A 16,261-nucleotide genomic window follows, 5' to 3' on the forward strand; every position below is an offset into this window, starting at 1 on the left:
ACAAAAATATATATATATATATATAGCACATCCTTTAGGACAGTAGAATGTTCTAGAAATGTGTACTTCGATTGGAAGGCATAAATGGAAGGAAAAGTTCAGTGATGTTAAGCAAGAGGAACACAGAGGATCCCTGGGTGCCAGTCTGATGTGTCACAGGTTTCTGGCTTAACCTGTTTGCCCCACACACAGGGAATACTGTTTTGAAAAATGGAGCTCAGACCCTCCACATCAGAATCCCTTGATTGCATGTTTGAAGATGCCAATCCCAGCCCCAGCCCCTTCCCTCTATACCAGTGGCCCTTAAGGTGTGAACCCCAATCAGCCATATCAGCATGGCCTGAGCTGTGACAGGCATGCACATTTTTAGGCACCAACCCCAGGCCTATTGAATCAGACTCTAGGATGGGTCCCCCAAATCTGTGTTTGAACAAGCCCTCCAGGGGGCTCTAGTGCACTGAGCACCACTATTCCAGAGCAACAGTTCTCTGCCTTAGTTGCTCCTGAGAGTCACTTGAGTAATTTTTTTAAGTCCCAATGCCCAGACTTCTCTTCAGCCCAGTTAAATTGGAATCTCTGGGGGTAGAGCCCAAGCATCAGTTTTTAAAAGCTCCATGAGTGGCTCCAGCATGCAGCCCAGTTTGAGAGATGCTGCCATCCTTCTACTGAACTAGAATGCCCAAGAGTGAGACCTGGAGTTGGTCTCACTATGCTTTTTTGTCTCTTTCTTTTTGCAACCAAAGTCACCTGGTGATTCTCATGCTCACCAAAGTTCGGAGACCATGACTAGAAACAACTTTTGCATTTAAAACCCTTACAGAAGACACTCCGCTGAATTCATGAACATTAAGAACATCGTCCATTTCAATCTTAAAGATAGAATTTACTTGTACTAGAATAGTTACTGTAACGGCCTCAGCCACCTTCACCCTAGCTTTCTAGGCCTAGAATACCTATGGAATGTCCCACATCTGGGCCTTCCAGCAGCCCTGGGCCTTGGAGAAACTCCTGTATTTTATTATTTTGGAGCATCTCTTAGTAACTGCCTCATCATTGGAGTGTAGGTATCAGGATTGCTACTTTGTAAAGAAGAATTTGTTCCTCTTACTACCCCCAAAGGAGTGCTTCTCAGACTTTAACATGCCTACAGATAACCTAGGGGTCTTTTCAAATGTAGCTTCTGTGGACGAAGCTGGCACAGCCAGCCCTCAGACTACACTTTGAGTAGCAAGACTCTGTTGTAAATGCTCAATAGCATGCAAAATGAGTAAATGATGACTACTTCTCTGACAGGCTCACAAGGGATGTGTGATTTCCAGAATTCTATGCAGCATCAGATGAGCTGAATGCTCTTTTTTTCAATCAACAAAAAACTATTAAGCAATTTGTAAGTATTTGTCCCTATGTTGGATGCTGTGATGGATACAGTGAGAGAACAGGTAGCCCGGGAAGGTGGGGTTCATGCTGTGACAAAGCAGCGCCACTCATTGTACTTTGGTATGTGCTGTCTTGTCTGGGGCGTGCTAATACTGCCACAGGAAACTGGTCTTTGTGGAGGGTGTTGATCTCAGATTTTGAAAGCTTGGATCTTTAAAAAAGAATTTAAATGTTTCTGACCAAAGAGTACTTTAAAAAAAAAAACCTAGGTGAAAAAATAGACTAGAATGGGATCTTCAGAATAAATTATAAAACACAAAATAGAGGTTAGGTAGACCTACTTCATGATTGTGGAAACATGATGAGACCATGAGTTGGCTCAACTCCGGACTGGATTTGAGATGCTACATTTTAAATACCTTCTGTAGAGATACTTTACGTATCATCAAGAACAAAGAAAGAGTCCAAATAAATATTTTTCTGTCAAATAGTAGTATACCATTCCCAAAATTGTTCTGAATAACCCGCATAATGAAATCAGATAGGCATTGCTTACTGTAACCTGGGTTTGGGACTCAGTTCTTTGCAATCCTCTGACTGGTCATGGTCCTATTTTAATAAATTTCACAGTGATTTTTGTCAAGGCTTTTCTTTGCAATGTTGAATTATGGCCACATAAGTGGGTGTCTTAAAAAAAAAAAAAAAAAGAGGCCAACATGAGCCAGAATTAAAGCTGCAGGAGTACCAGGATATGGAACAGCATACGACTGGAACAGAGAGACCCCACATCTAATCCCAGCTCTGCCAGATTTGAGCTGTGCGATGTTAGCAAGACCCTTAACCTCTCTGAGCCTTAGTTTCATTATCCATAAAAGGCAGATATTTCCACCTACCCGCAGAATCATTATAGGAATTTAATCAGTATGTTTAGATGGAGAAGCTGGTTAAAGCAGGCCCTCAATAATTGGCAGCCAGTCTCATCTAAGATTAGTGGTGGAGGCTTGCCTGTGACCAAGTCAGGACCCAAATCACTCCAGTTGCCCAGACACTGTAACTGACCCACAGAATTCTAGTGCCCTGAAACTGTTTAATCACTACCTTAAAATTTCAAATGACATGTTTGAAACCCAGCTCTCAGTCCAGCACACTGTGGATTGTTTTCTTCCCTCACTGAGCTCTTTGATGTCATAAGGACTGTTTTTTGTTTTTTGTTTTTTGTTTTTTTTACTGTCACTGTCACCTTGGCAATTACTGCTGGTCATACTCGTTTTCTGCTCTGAGCGATGTTCCCTGGCAGGTGAGCAAATTAGAACAGACTTGTTTATTAAAGCAGAAAAGAATACTGCCCTCAAAGCCTTCTGTCCTTTGCACACATTAAACAAATAAAGATTCCCCAAGAGGAGGGTCTTTCCTGGGACATCCATCAGAAACAGTATGCTATGGAGTCTTCAGGAGGATGAGCTGACATATACACCTTGCCCTAGGAGGTGGCTTCATTTCATTCCTAGCCTAATAGAAATGATGAGCCATGTGGCTACAGAACTATTTTGTGTCTGACTTTGAGGGACCACCTTTTAAGTTTGGAAAATAAATGACTTTGTGAGCATTTAAAATAAAAACCTAAAGAAAACCACTTACTGGGATAATAAACCCTTCATTATTCCAGAGTCTGCTAGCCACCTAGAAAACATATTTTAAGGAGATTTTTTTATGGTATATTTGTAACAGTTAACTTTTGCTGTTTAAGAAACCACCCCCCAAATTGAGTAGCTTAAAAGAACAAACGGGTTCTCTCGTAAGAATCTGCAGTTTGCCTGGACTGTTCTTCAATTCTGGGCTGGCTTGGCTGGGGCTGGATAGTCGAGGATGGCTTCACTCAGCAATGGGCCCGCAGCTGGACAGCTGGGCATCCTGCGGTGGCTGGCTGGAGTCTCTCACTCTCCAGGTGGCCAGCCCAGGCTCTTCACATAGTGATGGAAGAGTTCTCTGCATCAAGAGGACAAATCCTAATGCACAAGCACTTTGCCAGCCTCTGTTTGCATCATATTTGCTATTTTCCCATTGGCCAAAGCAAGTCACATGGCCCAGGCAGGGGTCGGCGGGAAAGGAGAGTAACCAAAGGGTAGATACGGGGAGAGGAATTATGGAAGCTGTTTTTCACATAATCCGATGCAGTATTAACATTCAATAATTTAGACCCAAGAGCCCAAGACCAGAAATTACCTTGCACAAAGATTCCAATATAAGCCTCATGGCGGGGTTAATGCTGAAATCTCAAAGTTCAAGCATATTTCCCCAAATTCTCTCTCCATATTACTACAACAGGAACGAAAGGTTGCTAGAGATTTCTAGATGGTTGAGGTCCCATTGCTTCCAATGAGCCACCACTTGGCTTCACTGGAATATGTACCCACCATATAGATGACAAGAACTCTACCTAAGTGATTTTAATAAGCTTCTTCTGACTGACCCACTGCCCCCTTTATGAGTCCAACAACATTACAATCTTTACTTGTGACATTTTGTTGTTGTAGTTCCCTTCAACAAATCTGGTCTTGTTGGTACATGTAGGGTGTGGCTGAGTGTGTTCGGGTGTACATATAACCCACCACAACTGAATGTTCCCACTGACAAGAGTGTGATCTCATGATTGTCCCAGGCATATCTCTGATGTTCTCAGGGAGATTATCAAGAGATACCAGACCACAGAGGTCTTGGAGGGAGTAGCAGCTGCACCTACCCAGGTGGTTTCTCCCTCTGGGAGCAACTTGTCTCTCCAGTTCTACATGTTGATGCCTAGTAAGTGATGGGAGAGATGAAGAGGCTGACCTGGGGAGACAGGCCCAACTCCTTCACACGAGACAGTCATTTCAAACATCTGGCTTGGCTGTGTTGCTGGAAAACCGTTTCTTAGAAGAAAATCAAAATACAAAAAGATTCCTTTTGGGGAGAAAGAAGAAATGGATGGGGGCCCCAGGGCAGGCAAGATGTGGGCAAACTCTCTGCTCTGGGTTAGGGATGAGAACACAACCATGAACAGCCAAAACCCCCCCACACCCCCCGCCCCCCAGCTCCATTTAAAGGGCTGAGGAGCCACAGCGGCCCTCTGTTTGCCTGAGGAGTGTTCAGAGTGAGCACCATGTAAACAACAGGCTGGAAGGCTGGCACAGAGCCCACACTGCAGGTAGAAACATGTGTGGACTACATTCCTGCCGGGCCTACATAATAACGATCACCACGACCGGTTATGAACAGAGGGGACCCCCTTCCCGGCAAAGCACATACCTATAGCCCCAAGCTTGGTACTGGCAGAGGCCCCAGGGCTGTAGGATGATCTGGAAAAACCAGGAGAAGTTATTATAGAGTAAAGAAGCTGCAGAGGGAGTCAGGCTGTAGAGATCAAGTGCTCAATACTAGGACCCAAACTTTCCTTCCTGTTACCCTTATGACCTTGGGTTAATTCTCCCCAGTCACTCTAGGACTTAGTTTCTTTACTTTTAAAAAGAGAAATTCAGTTTTGATGATATACCAACAATCTTTCTCACACTCCCAAGCCTTCCTAGTTTGATCAACTTCTCCTTTTTTATTTATTTTATTTTATTTTTTGTAAATTTATTTTTCAATGGTGTTCAATTTGCCAACATATAGAATAACACCCAGTGCTCATCCCATCAAATGCCCCCCTCAGTGCCTGTCACCCAGTCACCCTCACCCCCCACCCACCTCCCCTTCCCCCACCCCTAGTTCATTTCCCAGAGTTAGGAGTCTCTCATATTCTGTCTCCCTTTCTGTATTTCCCACTCATTTTTTAACTTCTTTTTTCATACCATTTAGTGGCTTCTAATATACTGTGTAACTTACTCATTTTTTGTTTCTTACTTATTTTGGACTCTTCTTACTAGAATATTAGTTCCATGAGGACAAAAATCTTTGGAAGTTTTATTTAGTCATATTTCCTATATACCTAGAATTGTGCCTGGCATATAGTCAAGGCTCAGTAAATAGTCATTGGATGGATATTAAGTGATGACCTGGAGGGATCGTTTCTAGCTTTACCATTATGTAGCAGCTACCTACTGCTGTATAATAAACCATCCCAGAACTCGGTGGCTTACAACAACAGAAGTTTGTTATTTCTCATGATCCTGTGGTTCAGAAGTTCAGGCAGCACCACACAAGGCAGCTGCTACACTCCTAATAGCATCTCCTCTACTCAGCTGTCCACTGGGAAGGGCTAGAAGGTTCAACAAGGCTTCACTCACATGTGTAGTATCCTGCAGCCCCTCATGCACCTCCTCTCTCTCCATGTGGTGGCCCTTAATTCACAGGTTTAGCCACAGCTTCTTCCACAGTGACTGGATTGCCCAAAGTGAAAGTCGGAAGCTTTCGGGCCTCATGGGGCTGAAGTCAGCTCAGATTTTAGAGAAGGGAAAATAAGCTCTCTCGCTTTCGCTCTCAATGAATGTATGTGTAAGGATGGAAGGAAGTGATGGTGGTCATCTTTGGAAACTACCTACCTGGTATTCTATGATCCCATACTCTACAAATGTGCGCATTCTCGATAAGCATTTACTGGGCACCTTCTAGGGGTCAGGCCTGGCCATGTGCTGACCACCACAGTACTCAAAACCTCAGAGAGAGTTCCTGCTCTCCTGAAGCTAATCCCTAAAATGAACTCTGGAGCCACAAGCCTTTTGACTCCAGCTGGCATCTGGTCCCCTCCAACAGTGAGAACGATGGAAGAAGACAACTGGCAGGCTGCTTGACAAGGGGGATTTGGGGACTCTTTGGGCGAGGCTGGTGACCATATCCCTGGCTCCCTTCCAGATTCCACAGATGGTGAGGGTGACTGGAGCCTTTGGTCTGTCTGCAGTGTCACCTGTGGGAACGGCAACCAGAAACGGACCAGATCTTGTGGCTACGCATGTACCGCAACAGAATCTAGGACATGTGACCGTCCAAACTGCCCAGGTGGGTTTATGTAGGGGAGTGGCTCCAAGTTCAAGGGGAAGTTCTCCATTTATGTGTAAACCTTAGAGAAAATAAGTTTTAAAAAGACAACCATTTCCCTAATAAGAATTCTGACCAGACTGAAACAAGAGATGAATAATGAGCTGAATGGCTGAAAAGATGGGTTTTCTGAGTCTTATGCACAACTCCCATGGCCATGACAAAGAACACAATGGCACAGTGTACATGTTTAATTTAAAGAAGGGACCCTGGTTAACTTGCGCATTTGATGTGGGATTTGTTGTGCCTTGAAGAGACACATGCAGAGAGACATTCATGGTCTAATAAGGAAGTTAAGATGAGAGGCTTGAAGATTTATTTATTTGCTTTAGAAAGAGAGAGAATAAGTGGCTGGGGGTTGGGGGATGGGCATTGAGGGGGAGAGAGAATCCTGAAGCAGATTCCCTGTGGGGCTTGATGCTAGGACCCTGAGGCCCTGACCTGAGCCAAAATCAAGAGTCAGCCACTTAACTGACTACACCACCCAGGCGCCCCCAGTTAGTTATTACTTTAAACTGCATTGTCAGTGTTTTAAAAACTAAACTAATTGCAAACTTGGTAAGAGGCCAAATTGGGGGTAAAAAATAATTGTATCTCTCTATAGCAGTTGTGTATCAAAGTGTGGCCTGTTTTTATAGGCATACACATTTTTAAAGGGTCAAGAAGAAAGAAGAGAAAGAGTGGGGGAGAGATACACAACCAAGACCACATGTGACTCACAAAGCCTAAAATATTTACTCTCTGACCCTTTACAAAAAATTTACCTACTCCTGGCCTATAACTTTACATTTTACATGTGCTTCTGTTGCCAGATAGAATATCAGCTTAAAGTAATATCTAGGGTTCTTCCAAAAAACTGCACATTCTGAATGGTTTCATCTGAAAGATATTTCAGAGACAGAAAAATTTGAGCCCCACACCCTCAAACTTCCTTTTTCTTTTAATTTTTTTTTTTTTTTTGAGAGAGAGAAAGAGTGCAAGTGAGGGGAGGGGCAGAGGAAGATGGAGAGGATCTCAGGCAGGCTCCACAGTCAGCACAGAGCCCAATGTGGGGCTCCATTTCACAACCCTGAGATCACAACCTGAACTGAAATCAGGAGTTCGGCGCTTAACCGATTGAGCCACCCAGGTGCCCCCAGACTTCCTTTTTCTATTCCTAAAACTCAGTTGTCAGATCATAAGGCTGAGATTTGAAACAAAAAAGAAGTGGAAGAGCAAAAAGGTTTCTGAGAGGAGAGAAGAAGGATCAGATAGGACGTGCTCATGTTAGCAAATGGCATGTGTAGAAAATGGGGCTGAATTTAACAAGCTCCATGAAATTCTGGCTCCATGTCAGCTATGCAGGTGGATTTCAGAAAGTGGAGCAACCATCAAGATACTTTTCTTGATCTTTCCCATGATCATCATAATGAAGCTGAGTTGGAAGTCTGATATGATGGGATTTAGATAGTGGAAATAAACCATAAATAATAATAATATGAGAGGGAGGAAGAGGAGGAAGACAGGAAGACAATGAAGAAGGAAGAGAAGGACAGTAGAAAGAAGATGAAAGAAGAAAATAAAATGATAATGAAGATCATGGAGAATAGGATTTTTTGAGGACTTAAGTATCCAGCAAATTTCTAAGGTCTTCTTAGGGCTTATTTCATTTAATCCCTGCAATAGCTTCATGAAGTAGGGGTTTATTACTGTACCACTTGACAGCTACTGAAATAGGCATGAGGTTAACTAGTATGAGTCACTCAAACAGCAAGAGATCAATCTTGAATCTGAATCCAGGCAGTGTGCTTAAACAATTGAGCCACCCAGGTGCCCCCTGGGTGAGTCCATGTTCACCATTACACCATTCCTCTGCCACCAGGAGGAGGAATATGGGGCTCCGCCACTCATGGATACAGACAGCATTTAGTGTCAGGGCTTGGGGGCTTGCCTGCTGTTTTCTTTTCCCAAGCTAGTGCTCAGATCCAAGTCTACCACCTGGTGACCACCATTTTGAATGTTTCCTTCTCATTTTCTCTCACCACCTAGAGCAGTGTGCCCAGCAGCCCTGCTCATACATTTTCTTCTTTTCTGACCCCACCCTTCCATCCTCTCTGCCTCTCTGTTCCTGGGCCTTCCAGTTTTTCAGGGCTTCACTGGAACATGAAGGACTTTTTTTTTTTTTAACAGGATCTCTTTTATTTAGTTTGCTGATTCTCAGCCTTATAGGAATGAGTCTTGGAGCCGACAGTCTCCCTGGCCTGGCAGTCATTACACTGAAAAAAATCTGTCTCCTAGGTCAACCCTACAAATAAGTGCAAGAGACCTCACACAAAGTCAGAGGGAGCCCCTTAAAGAAAATCAAGTCAGACCTCGTGACTACTATGTTCTACCACTCTGGCCTCCTCAGAGGCCTCAGCCGGCACAGGATTTCTGTTTTGTAGGGGAAGCCTGGATGGGGGTGGTAGTTTGGGGGAGGATGGGGGAACCAGGAAGTATGAGACAAACTGGGTTCAAGTAATGACAAGAGCAAAAGCAAGTAATGACAAGCCCAGATTATTCTCTTTGAAGCACCATTGGTGGTGCTGGAAGTCCTAGAATGTGAGATATCTGCTCTTTAGCTATGAACTGCTGCATCACCAAAATGAGCTATAAAATACTCCTGAGAAAATTATCAGCTAACACCTACCACTTACTCCTGTAGGTGCTTTCTTTACCCGTAATTTATTAGAATGTGTTTAACTCTCTGGAGGTGGGGCACTCATTTCTGCCCATTTTACAGATGTGAAAGCTGAGGCACATGAATTTTAAGTGGCTTAAAGGTTACAGGTTAGTAATGATTAGAACCCAGTCAGTCAATCCTTAAAACTGGTTTTGACCACTAGACAAAATATTAACTGCCTCTAATCCAGTTTGTCACCCTGATACCACCAGATAGACAGGCCTGGCAGACACGTGTCCCCTACCACCCAAAACCCCATTCCTGGCCCTAGTGAATGAGTTCCTTAAGACTCATTCAGGCACATTTGGATCTGATTTCATACTGCAAATGGTATCTGGGGTTTTAATATATTTTATGCTCTACTACCTGCTTTTTACTGTTTCCTCCACTGGCAAATTCCTACCCATGAGTAGTAATGAATACAAAAAAGGCTTTGTTCAGGTGTATTTGTTTCTTTATTTGCTGGGGCGGTAGAGGGTAACTTTTTCCATATAACTAGGGGAAAATGAGCTCTTGTCTGTGTTTAGGAATTGAAGACACCTTCAGGACAGCTGCCACCGAAGTGAGTCTGCTTGCGGGAAGTGAGGAGTTTAATGCCACCAAACTATTTGAAGTTGGTAAGGAGATCTTTTCCCCCTCTTTTTTTTAAATCCAAATATTGATTTAATATTTTGGAGATTCCTTTTGCCTTTGCAGTGCCATCCCATCCTAGGATCCATTTAAATGTTTCATTTTCCTCTTCTGGGGTCCAGTTCTCTCAACATATTTTTTGCTCACTGAATATACGCCAAGCAAGAGAGAGCAGTCCCATGCCTCCTTCACCAGGCTGAGCAGAGTGCCCTCTGTGTCTGCCTTGCTTGCTACAGAGCTTCCGGGGCAAGAGGTGGGACAGAGCTGCTCTTCCCTTAGCGTGGATTCAGTCTCAAATGGGGCCTCAGGCCCCTTGGAATCCCCTCTGGTAGCACTCACTGAGTGTCCCCAAGAAGTCAGGAAATGCTGGTCTCAGTTCTGTAGCAAAAGTTCTTCCCCCAAGGGAAGAAGGGAAAAGGAACTTTCTTAGTATTATGCCTGCCTCCCTCTACCGCATAAATTTTTTGTAAACCCTTGGCATACTCTGCTACTTATCTGCTAGAAAGTACTAGACCAAACACAATAAATGTGAACCAAGCCAAATTGAAAGTGACTTCTCAGGTCCAAGATGGGGCTCCTGGGTGGCTCAGTCAGTTAAGTGGCTGCCTTTGGCTGAGGTCATGATCCCAGGGTCCTGTAATCAAGCCTTGCATCTGGCTCCCTGCTTAGTGGGGAGCTTGCTTCTCCCCTGCCCCTCCCTCTGCTTGTGCTCTCTCTCTCAAACAAATAAATAAAATCTTTTTTTTTTTAAAGAAATATATTAAAAATAGCTTCATGTGCTTTAGGATGCAATTCTTTATTGCTGAAAGATGAGACTCCTTCTGCCACATTTCTTCATGCTACCCGAAAATTCTTTCCTGGCCTTTTCACTTCCACCCTACCTCATCAGCCAAACAGGAGGCCGTATAGAAATTCTTTGTGATCCAGGACTTGCATCTCCATCCTTCACACATACGAACTACATTTAGCAGGAGCCTTCTACAAACATAATGCATGTGACTCCCTCCCCCCACCAAAAAAAAAAAAAAAGTAGTGAAAGATTAAATGTGGTAAATTTACATAAAATGGTAGAGCAACAAAGGCTGTCTTTGGGGGCAGAGAGATTCTCAGGTCTGTCCATACTATACACCCTACAGACAGGCAGCTGCTTGCTTTTTTGCAGAGGGATAGCTCCAGTTGCACAAAGCCAACTGAGATGAATGGGAATGGGCAGGAGCAAACACAGCATACTGAAATCAGGTTATTGAGGAGCATTGGATTAGGGTCTGTTTGCAAAGAGGTGAACAGGATAGAAAGACGCCCTTGGCCTGAAGGGACCAGGGGAAGGAGTGGCTACCAGAACCCATAGAAAAAATGTGTGGAGAGGGCTGCCTGACAGCACTCCTGGCTCTCAGAAGGATGTGGCCAACCTGCAACAGTGAGGGAGGAAACACAGGAACAAATACTTTGACCTCACTCTCTTCTCTCCCCCTGGTCGCTGGCCAGGTCCTCCCCTGGGATCAACCCAAAGAGAAGTCAGGGCTCGAGGGAGCCCATTGATATAGTCCATGTAGGACAACCTTCCAGGGCAAGGAAAAACATGGAATGAGGATAGAGAAGGACAAACAGAGGATTCCTCACAGAGATGGGACACAGCTTGAGCTGCACAAGGGCATTGTCCCCCTTGTAGTATCTCCATTGTCTGATCTATAAAATGGTATGAGATGACAGTGTGAACTGACAGAGCTATTGTAGAATTAAATTAGTTAATATTTGCAAAGCATTTGGAGCATGTCCATCACACTGAAGACCCACAAAAGTTTGATAGGTAAAAATAAGCCAATGTATATCCTACAGGTACATGAATTATGATGACCGTCCACACTGGAAACAGCAAAGCCATTTTTTAGGGCCTTCACTGAATATTGTTTCTGAAGACCATGCCCTCCAAAGGAGACCCTCACTGGCTTTGTAGACACACATTTCCCAGGAGGGAGCCTGCATTCTGTCACTACTGTCTGGTCAGGGGCTCACAGGGGTGGAATCTTAGAGCTCAGGCCCAAATGGAGCCCTAGCACACCCCCACTGGCAGCAGCACCCTGGACCCTATGCTGTGGGCTCCCTACTTTCCTTCAGCATGATCCTTACCACATTCTAGGACATAGGTGTCCTTTTCGTCCTCAGTTGAGAGATGAGAATCCTGAAGCACAGTGAGGGAGAACACCTACATGAGGGCATGAGCAGTATGCTAGATGCTTGAGCTGGAATTCAATCCCAGGCCACCAAACACAGGATCCCATATTCTTCATCTGAGGCCAGGCCTCTCTGAGCCCCTGAGAGATGCCCTATCTCTCCTGTCCTCATTCCACTGAAGAGAAGCCTGAGCCCTCCTCCAAACTGCCCGCCAACCCACGCCCAGCCTGGCCACTTGATTGCCTCTTAGGGCACCACCAGCCTTCCAGGCACCTGGGTCAGAGATGAGAAGTTGCTTCTGATGTCTTTCTTCCTTCACCATCAAACCCACCCAGGCCTGGCAGCCCTCTGACCACCCTTGATCCCTCCTCTTCCTTCACTTCCCACCTGGACTCTCGCCACTGATAGCAGCACTGAATACATCCTCCTTACTGTGCCACTTGGCCAATAGCTCACTGTCCCTCAAAAACTATCAGTAGTTCCTTAGTGTCCTCCAAACAAGCCTAAACGACACTGAAGAGCCCCACGATCGGACACCAACAGCCTTACTTCCTTCCCTATAACGCCTGTTCCTGTGACACCGAATGTGTTCTCCTCCCCCAGACAACCCCAGCAGATGTCTTCTGCTCACCAGTGGTCACTGTTTGCCTGCTCCTAAGTCCAGCCATTCCCATGGGGCAGTGCAGGACCAGATAAATATTCCTTGGTTTTTCAAATAAAACCAGGAATCCACGTTAATAAACTGCAATCACCTAAGTCTTAAATGAAGCCAACAATTAATTAATTGGCAACTAATTCAACATATTTTTAATTCTATAAGATCCAAATACAACAATCTCATGGGGGCAGGTTCTGGCTGGAAGACTAGAGGTCCATAGCCTCTGGCCTAGACGTTAAGTTCCCTAAACACAGGCCACCAGCCCCTTCCTCTTTGAGGCATCTTATTACATGGATTGTTTACAGTGATTGTCACTCTCTGGTGCCTACGATTAAGAGATTAGGCCATCAGCTTTAGTTTAAACCAGTCATGGAGTGGCACAAATAAAACCTGGTCCCACCATCCTCCTTTGAGGCACTTTCTCCCTTGTCACCATGTACTTAAAGAGGAGATTCAAACTTGCCCTCTGAATTATTTTTCATTTTGTTCTAGGGGAGAGTAGGGTTATCCCCCATATCCTCCCTTTTCTTCCCCAGATGACTGCTAAAATTCAGGGATAACAGTATCATATATTTTCAAAAGACAAACCAGATGAAGCAGTTGTGCTGGTGAAATCTAGGCGATGGCATACAGGTTGTCACTGCTGAAGTAGCTTCTCTCTACATTTCTGTGCATCTGGAGATGTTTCATAGCCTAAAGCGGGGAAGTTGCCTGGTGAATAAAGTTCCCAAGTTCAAGGGGGTGGTGGTGGTGAATACGATCAAACCGAGGGCTGGTGGCTCCCCGACCGCAGGGGCTGGCCCGGGAGGGCAGGACTTGGCTTCAGTGTTAACCAGCTGCCCGTCTTGCACGTGGTGACAGGGTGTCCCTGCGGTCTTTTTCAGACACGGACAGCTGTGAGCGGTGGATGAGCTGCAAAAGTGAGTTCTTACAGAAGTACATGCACAAGGTGATCAACGACCTGCCCAGCTGCCCCTGCTCCTACCCCACTGAGGTGGCCTACAGCACGGCGGACATCTTCGACCGCATCAAGCGCAAGGACTTCCGCTGGAAGGACGCCAGCGGGCCCAAGGAGAAGCTGGAGATCTACAAGCCCACGGCCCGCTACTGCATCCGCTCCATGCTGTCCCTGGAGAGCACCACGCTGGCAGCCCAGCACTGTTGCTATGGCGACAACATGCAGCTCATCACCAGGGGCAAAGGCGCGGGGACGCCCAACCTCATCAGCACCGAGTTCTCGGCCGAGCTCCACTACAAGGTGGACGTCCTGCCCTGGATTATCTGCAAGGGCGACTGGAGCAGATACAACGAGGCGCGGCCTCCCAACAATGGACAGAAGTGCACGGAGAGCCCCTCGGACGAAGACTACATCAAGCAGTTCCAAGAGGCCAGGGAGTACTAAGGAGATGCCACCTCGGGTATATGTGACACAAACGCACTGCACTGATCGTCACCGGGGCAGAGGCGCGCCTACCCACATCCATGTCTAGGTGTGTATACCACATGGGCATTTTTCATCAATCACGCTAGGGGTGCGCGCCAGGCCCCGGTGGCTGCCCTCTGAAGCCACCTCGCCACCCTAGATGCCCCTGGAGCTCCTTGGAATTCCTCGGGGGGAGATGTCGGCGGCAGGACGAGGACAGAGGAGCCAGAAGAAGAACCTGGAAGCCATAGCAGGTGGGATTCGATGCGCACCCAGATCCAGTGTTTCCTAGAGAAGCAAAGCGGAAAAGACCGAGCTGTAAACGTTATACGCAGTTTTTATATATAACTTATTTAATATGAATGTGACTTAAGCATAACCTTTTCGCTGGAGTTGTGAAACTGTTTAATCGCTTCTGTGAGAGTTCAGACAGGGGCTAAAGGATGTGGGAGAGAAAGGGAATTTTGGAATTATTATTTTTTTTAACTAAGTAACTCAACAGAAGTGTATCAAAACAAGAAAACACCCACTTTAAACCAAATGTTCTTTAGTCATGAGGCACCTTGCTGGAGTCTCGGCTTCCCGAATGCCCTTGCCTAAGATTGGATAGGGGGTGTGGGGCACACGGGTATTTTAGGGGCACATCTGAGGACTGGTTTTAAATAGGCTTTAAAATAAAAGGCCAATATCAGCATAACGCTATAATTCTACTAAAAGGCTTCAGAGTGGCAGAAGTTCTGCTTATGTCTTAGTAGGTTCAGAAGGCTGCAGGAAGGTCAGACATAAAAACAGGTAGTAGCACTTTTCCAAAGAAAAAAAGAAGCAAAATAAATGGGAAAAGAACATGAACCTCATTTCATCTATTTTAGTCTAATACCATTGTAACATTTTTTTACTCCGCCAATATATTCCCAGTAAATACATATAGAAAGAGTAGGAGGACTCAAGTCTAGAAAATCCTAATTGTTTATGTTTTAAGAAAGGAAAAAAAACTACATTATTTTTGTAAAGTATTTATTGAGTCATTGAGTCTTGTGCATCAAGCGATTGTGATATGACCTGGTTCTGTAGTGTGGAACTTAGGACAAATAAAGAGTTTGTTGTTATGCAATCTTTACTTGCAAAACTCCAGGAGAAGAGAATATATACTAAAATCATAATAAAATGTGTTACCTGCAATAAATGTGTTAACTGCAAATATTTATAATGCAAATACCATAAAGAGCCCTGGTAAGCCCAGGGCTTCAAGGCAGGGGAGAGGAAGGTTCAAGCCAGGTGGGAATAAAAGACTCACTGATTCATGCAATGGTGGGTGGTATAACTCATAGCATCTTTGGCACCAAGAATGTCAACCCAGGCCCCAGGAGGCTGAACTGAACCTGACACACAGGTAAGTTTTTGCACACTCAGAGCTAAGAAAGAGCAAAGAAGAGCAGGCCAGAGCAAAGGCAGTCTAGGTGAGGGGCACCTGGGTGGCTCAGTTGGTTAAGCATCTGATTCTTGATTTCAGCTCAAGTCTTGAGCTCAGATCATGAGATTGAGCCCCAAGTTGGGCTCTGTGCTGCACTTGGAGCCTGCTTAAAATTCTCTTTCCCTCTCCCTCTGCCTCTCCCCTATCTCCCCCCAACCAAAAAAAAAAAAAAGAAAAAGAAAAAAGAAAGAAAAGAAAAGAGAGAGACAGAGAGATGGTCCAGGTCAGCAGGGCTGCTTCCAGACAAAATTCTGCAATGGCATAAGTAAGTAGAACTACTCATCATGTAGATTATTCCTTTTCCAGATGAGAATACCAAAACTCAGAGGGGAAAAATATATCACATTGGGCCCATCTTTCATTTCCTAGCCTAATGCTCTTTCTCTATTTTATCAAATTGTTGGTGTCCCGGTGGTGTCTTTGGTATTCTTAATCCCACCCTTAAGTTCTCCTAATAATATTTGTTCTTTTGGAAAAGCTCTTATCAATCATTTACACTTTAGAATGAATTACCTATGCATTTCCCTTCTCAGAACATTTATATTAAAGAGCTATTTCTAATTATGACATGAGAAGCCTTATTGACATCTGAAGGAGTTTTAGGCACCTGAACTGGTAGGGAGAGAATCAATACATCTATTTACCAGGGAAACAGATTTGGTTTCTAATAATAATAGGAAGACTATTTCTGCAAAGAGTGTTGGTTGCAATGGATTGCATTGCCTTTGAGATGGCAAGTTCCCTGTAGGGACAGGTATTCAAGCAGAGACTGGAGATGAAACACATATGAAGCTCAACTGAGTGATGAGAGAAAAAAAT

At 44.8% G+C, this 16,261-nt stretch overlaps 2 protein-coding genes across 8 annotated transcripts in view; one reads left to right on the forward strand and one right to left on the reverse strand.

Moving 5' to 3' along the window:
• ISM1 (isthmin 1) overlaps positions 1 to 15,154 on the forward strand; it is a 72,206-nt gene extending 57,052 nt beyond the window's left edge. The window contains exons 4-6 of the mRNA XM_072736403.1: positions 6,205 to 6,348; positions 9,616 to 9,705; positions 13,433 to 15,154. Coding sequence (XP_072592504.1) covers positions 6,205 to 6,348; positions 9,616 to 9,705; positions 13,433 to 13,950 — 752 coding nt within the window. The 3' untranslated portion in view covers positions 13,951 to 15,154. The remainder of the gene's footprint in view (positions 1 to 6,204; positions 6,349 to 9,615; positions 9,706 to 13,432) is intronic.
• Positions 1 to 16,261, reverse strand: part of TASP1 (taspase 1) — a 349,892-nt gene that overhangs the window by 4,309 nt on the left and 329,322 nt on the right. For 3 of the 7 annotated variants that reach the window (XR_011996973.1, XM_072736405.1, XM_072736406.1), the window contains exon 14: positions 9,521 to 14,259. Coding sequence is in view for 2 of the 7 variants with exons in the window: in XM_072736405.1 (XP_072592506.1) it covers positions 14,128 to 14,259 (132 nt within the window). In the remaining 5 variants the exon portion in view is untranslated. Of the gene's footprint in view, positions 1 to 3,191; positions 4,713 to 9,520; positions 14,260 to 16,261 lie in introns of those variants that run through there. The other 4 variants (XR_011996969.1, XR_011996971.1, XR_011996970.1 and 1 more) reach the window with 3 other exon arrangements.

The sequence above is a fragment of the Vulpes vulpes genome, chromosome 14 (assembly GCF_048418805.1).
Source record: "Vulpes vulpes isolate BD-2025 chromosome 14, VulVul3, whole genome shotgun sequence".
Classification (NCBI taxonomy): domain Eukaryota; kingdom Metazoa; phylum Chordata; class Mammalia; order Carnivora; family Canidae; genus Vulpes; species Vulpes vulpes.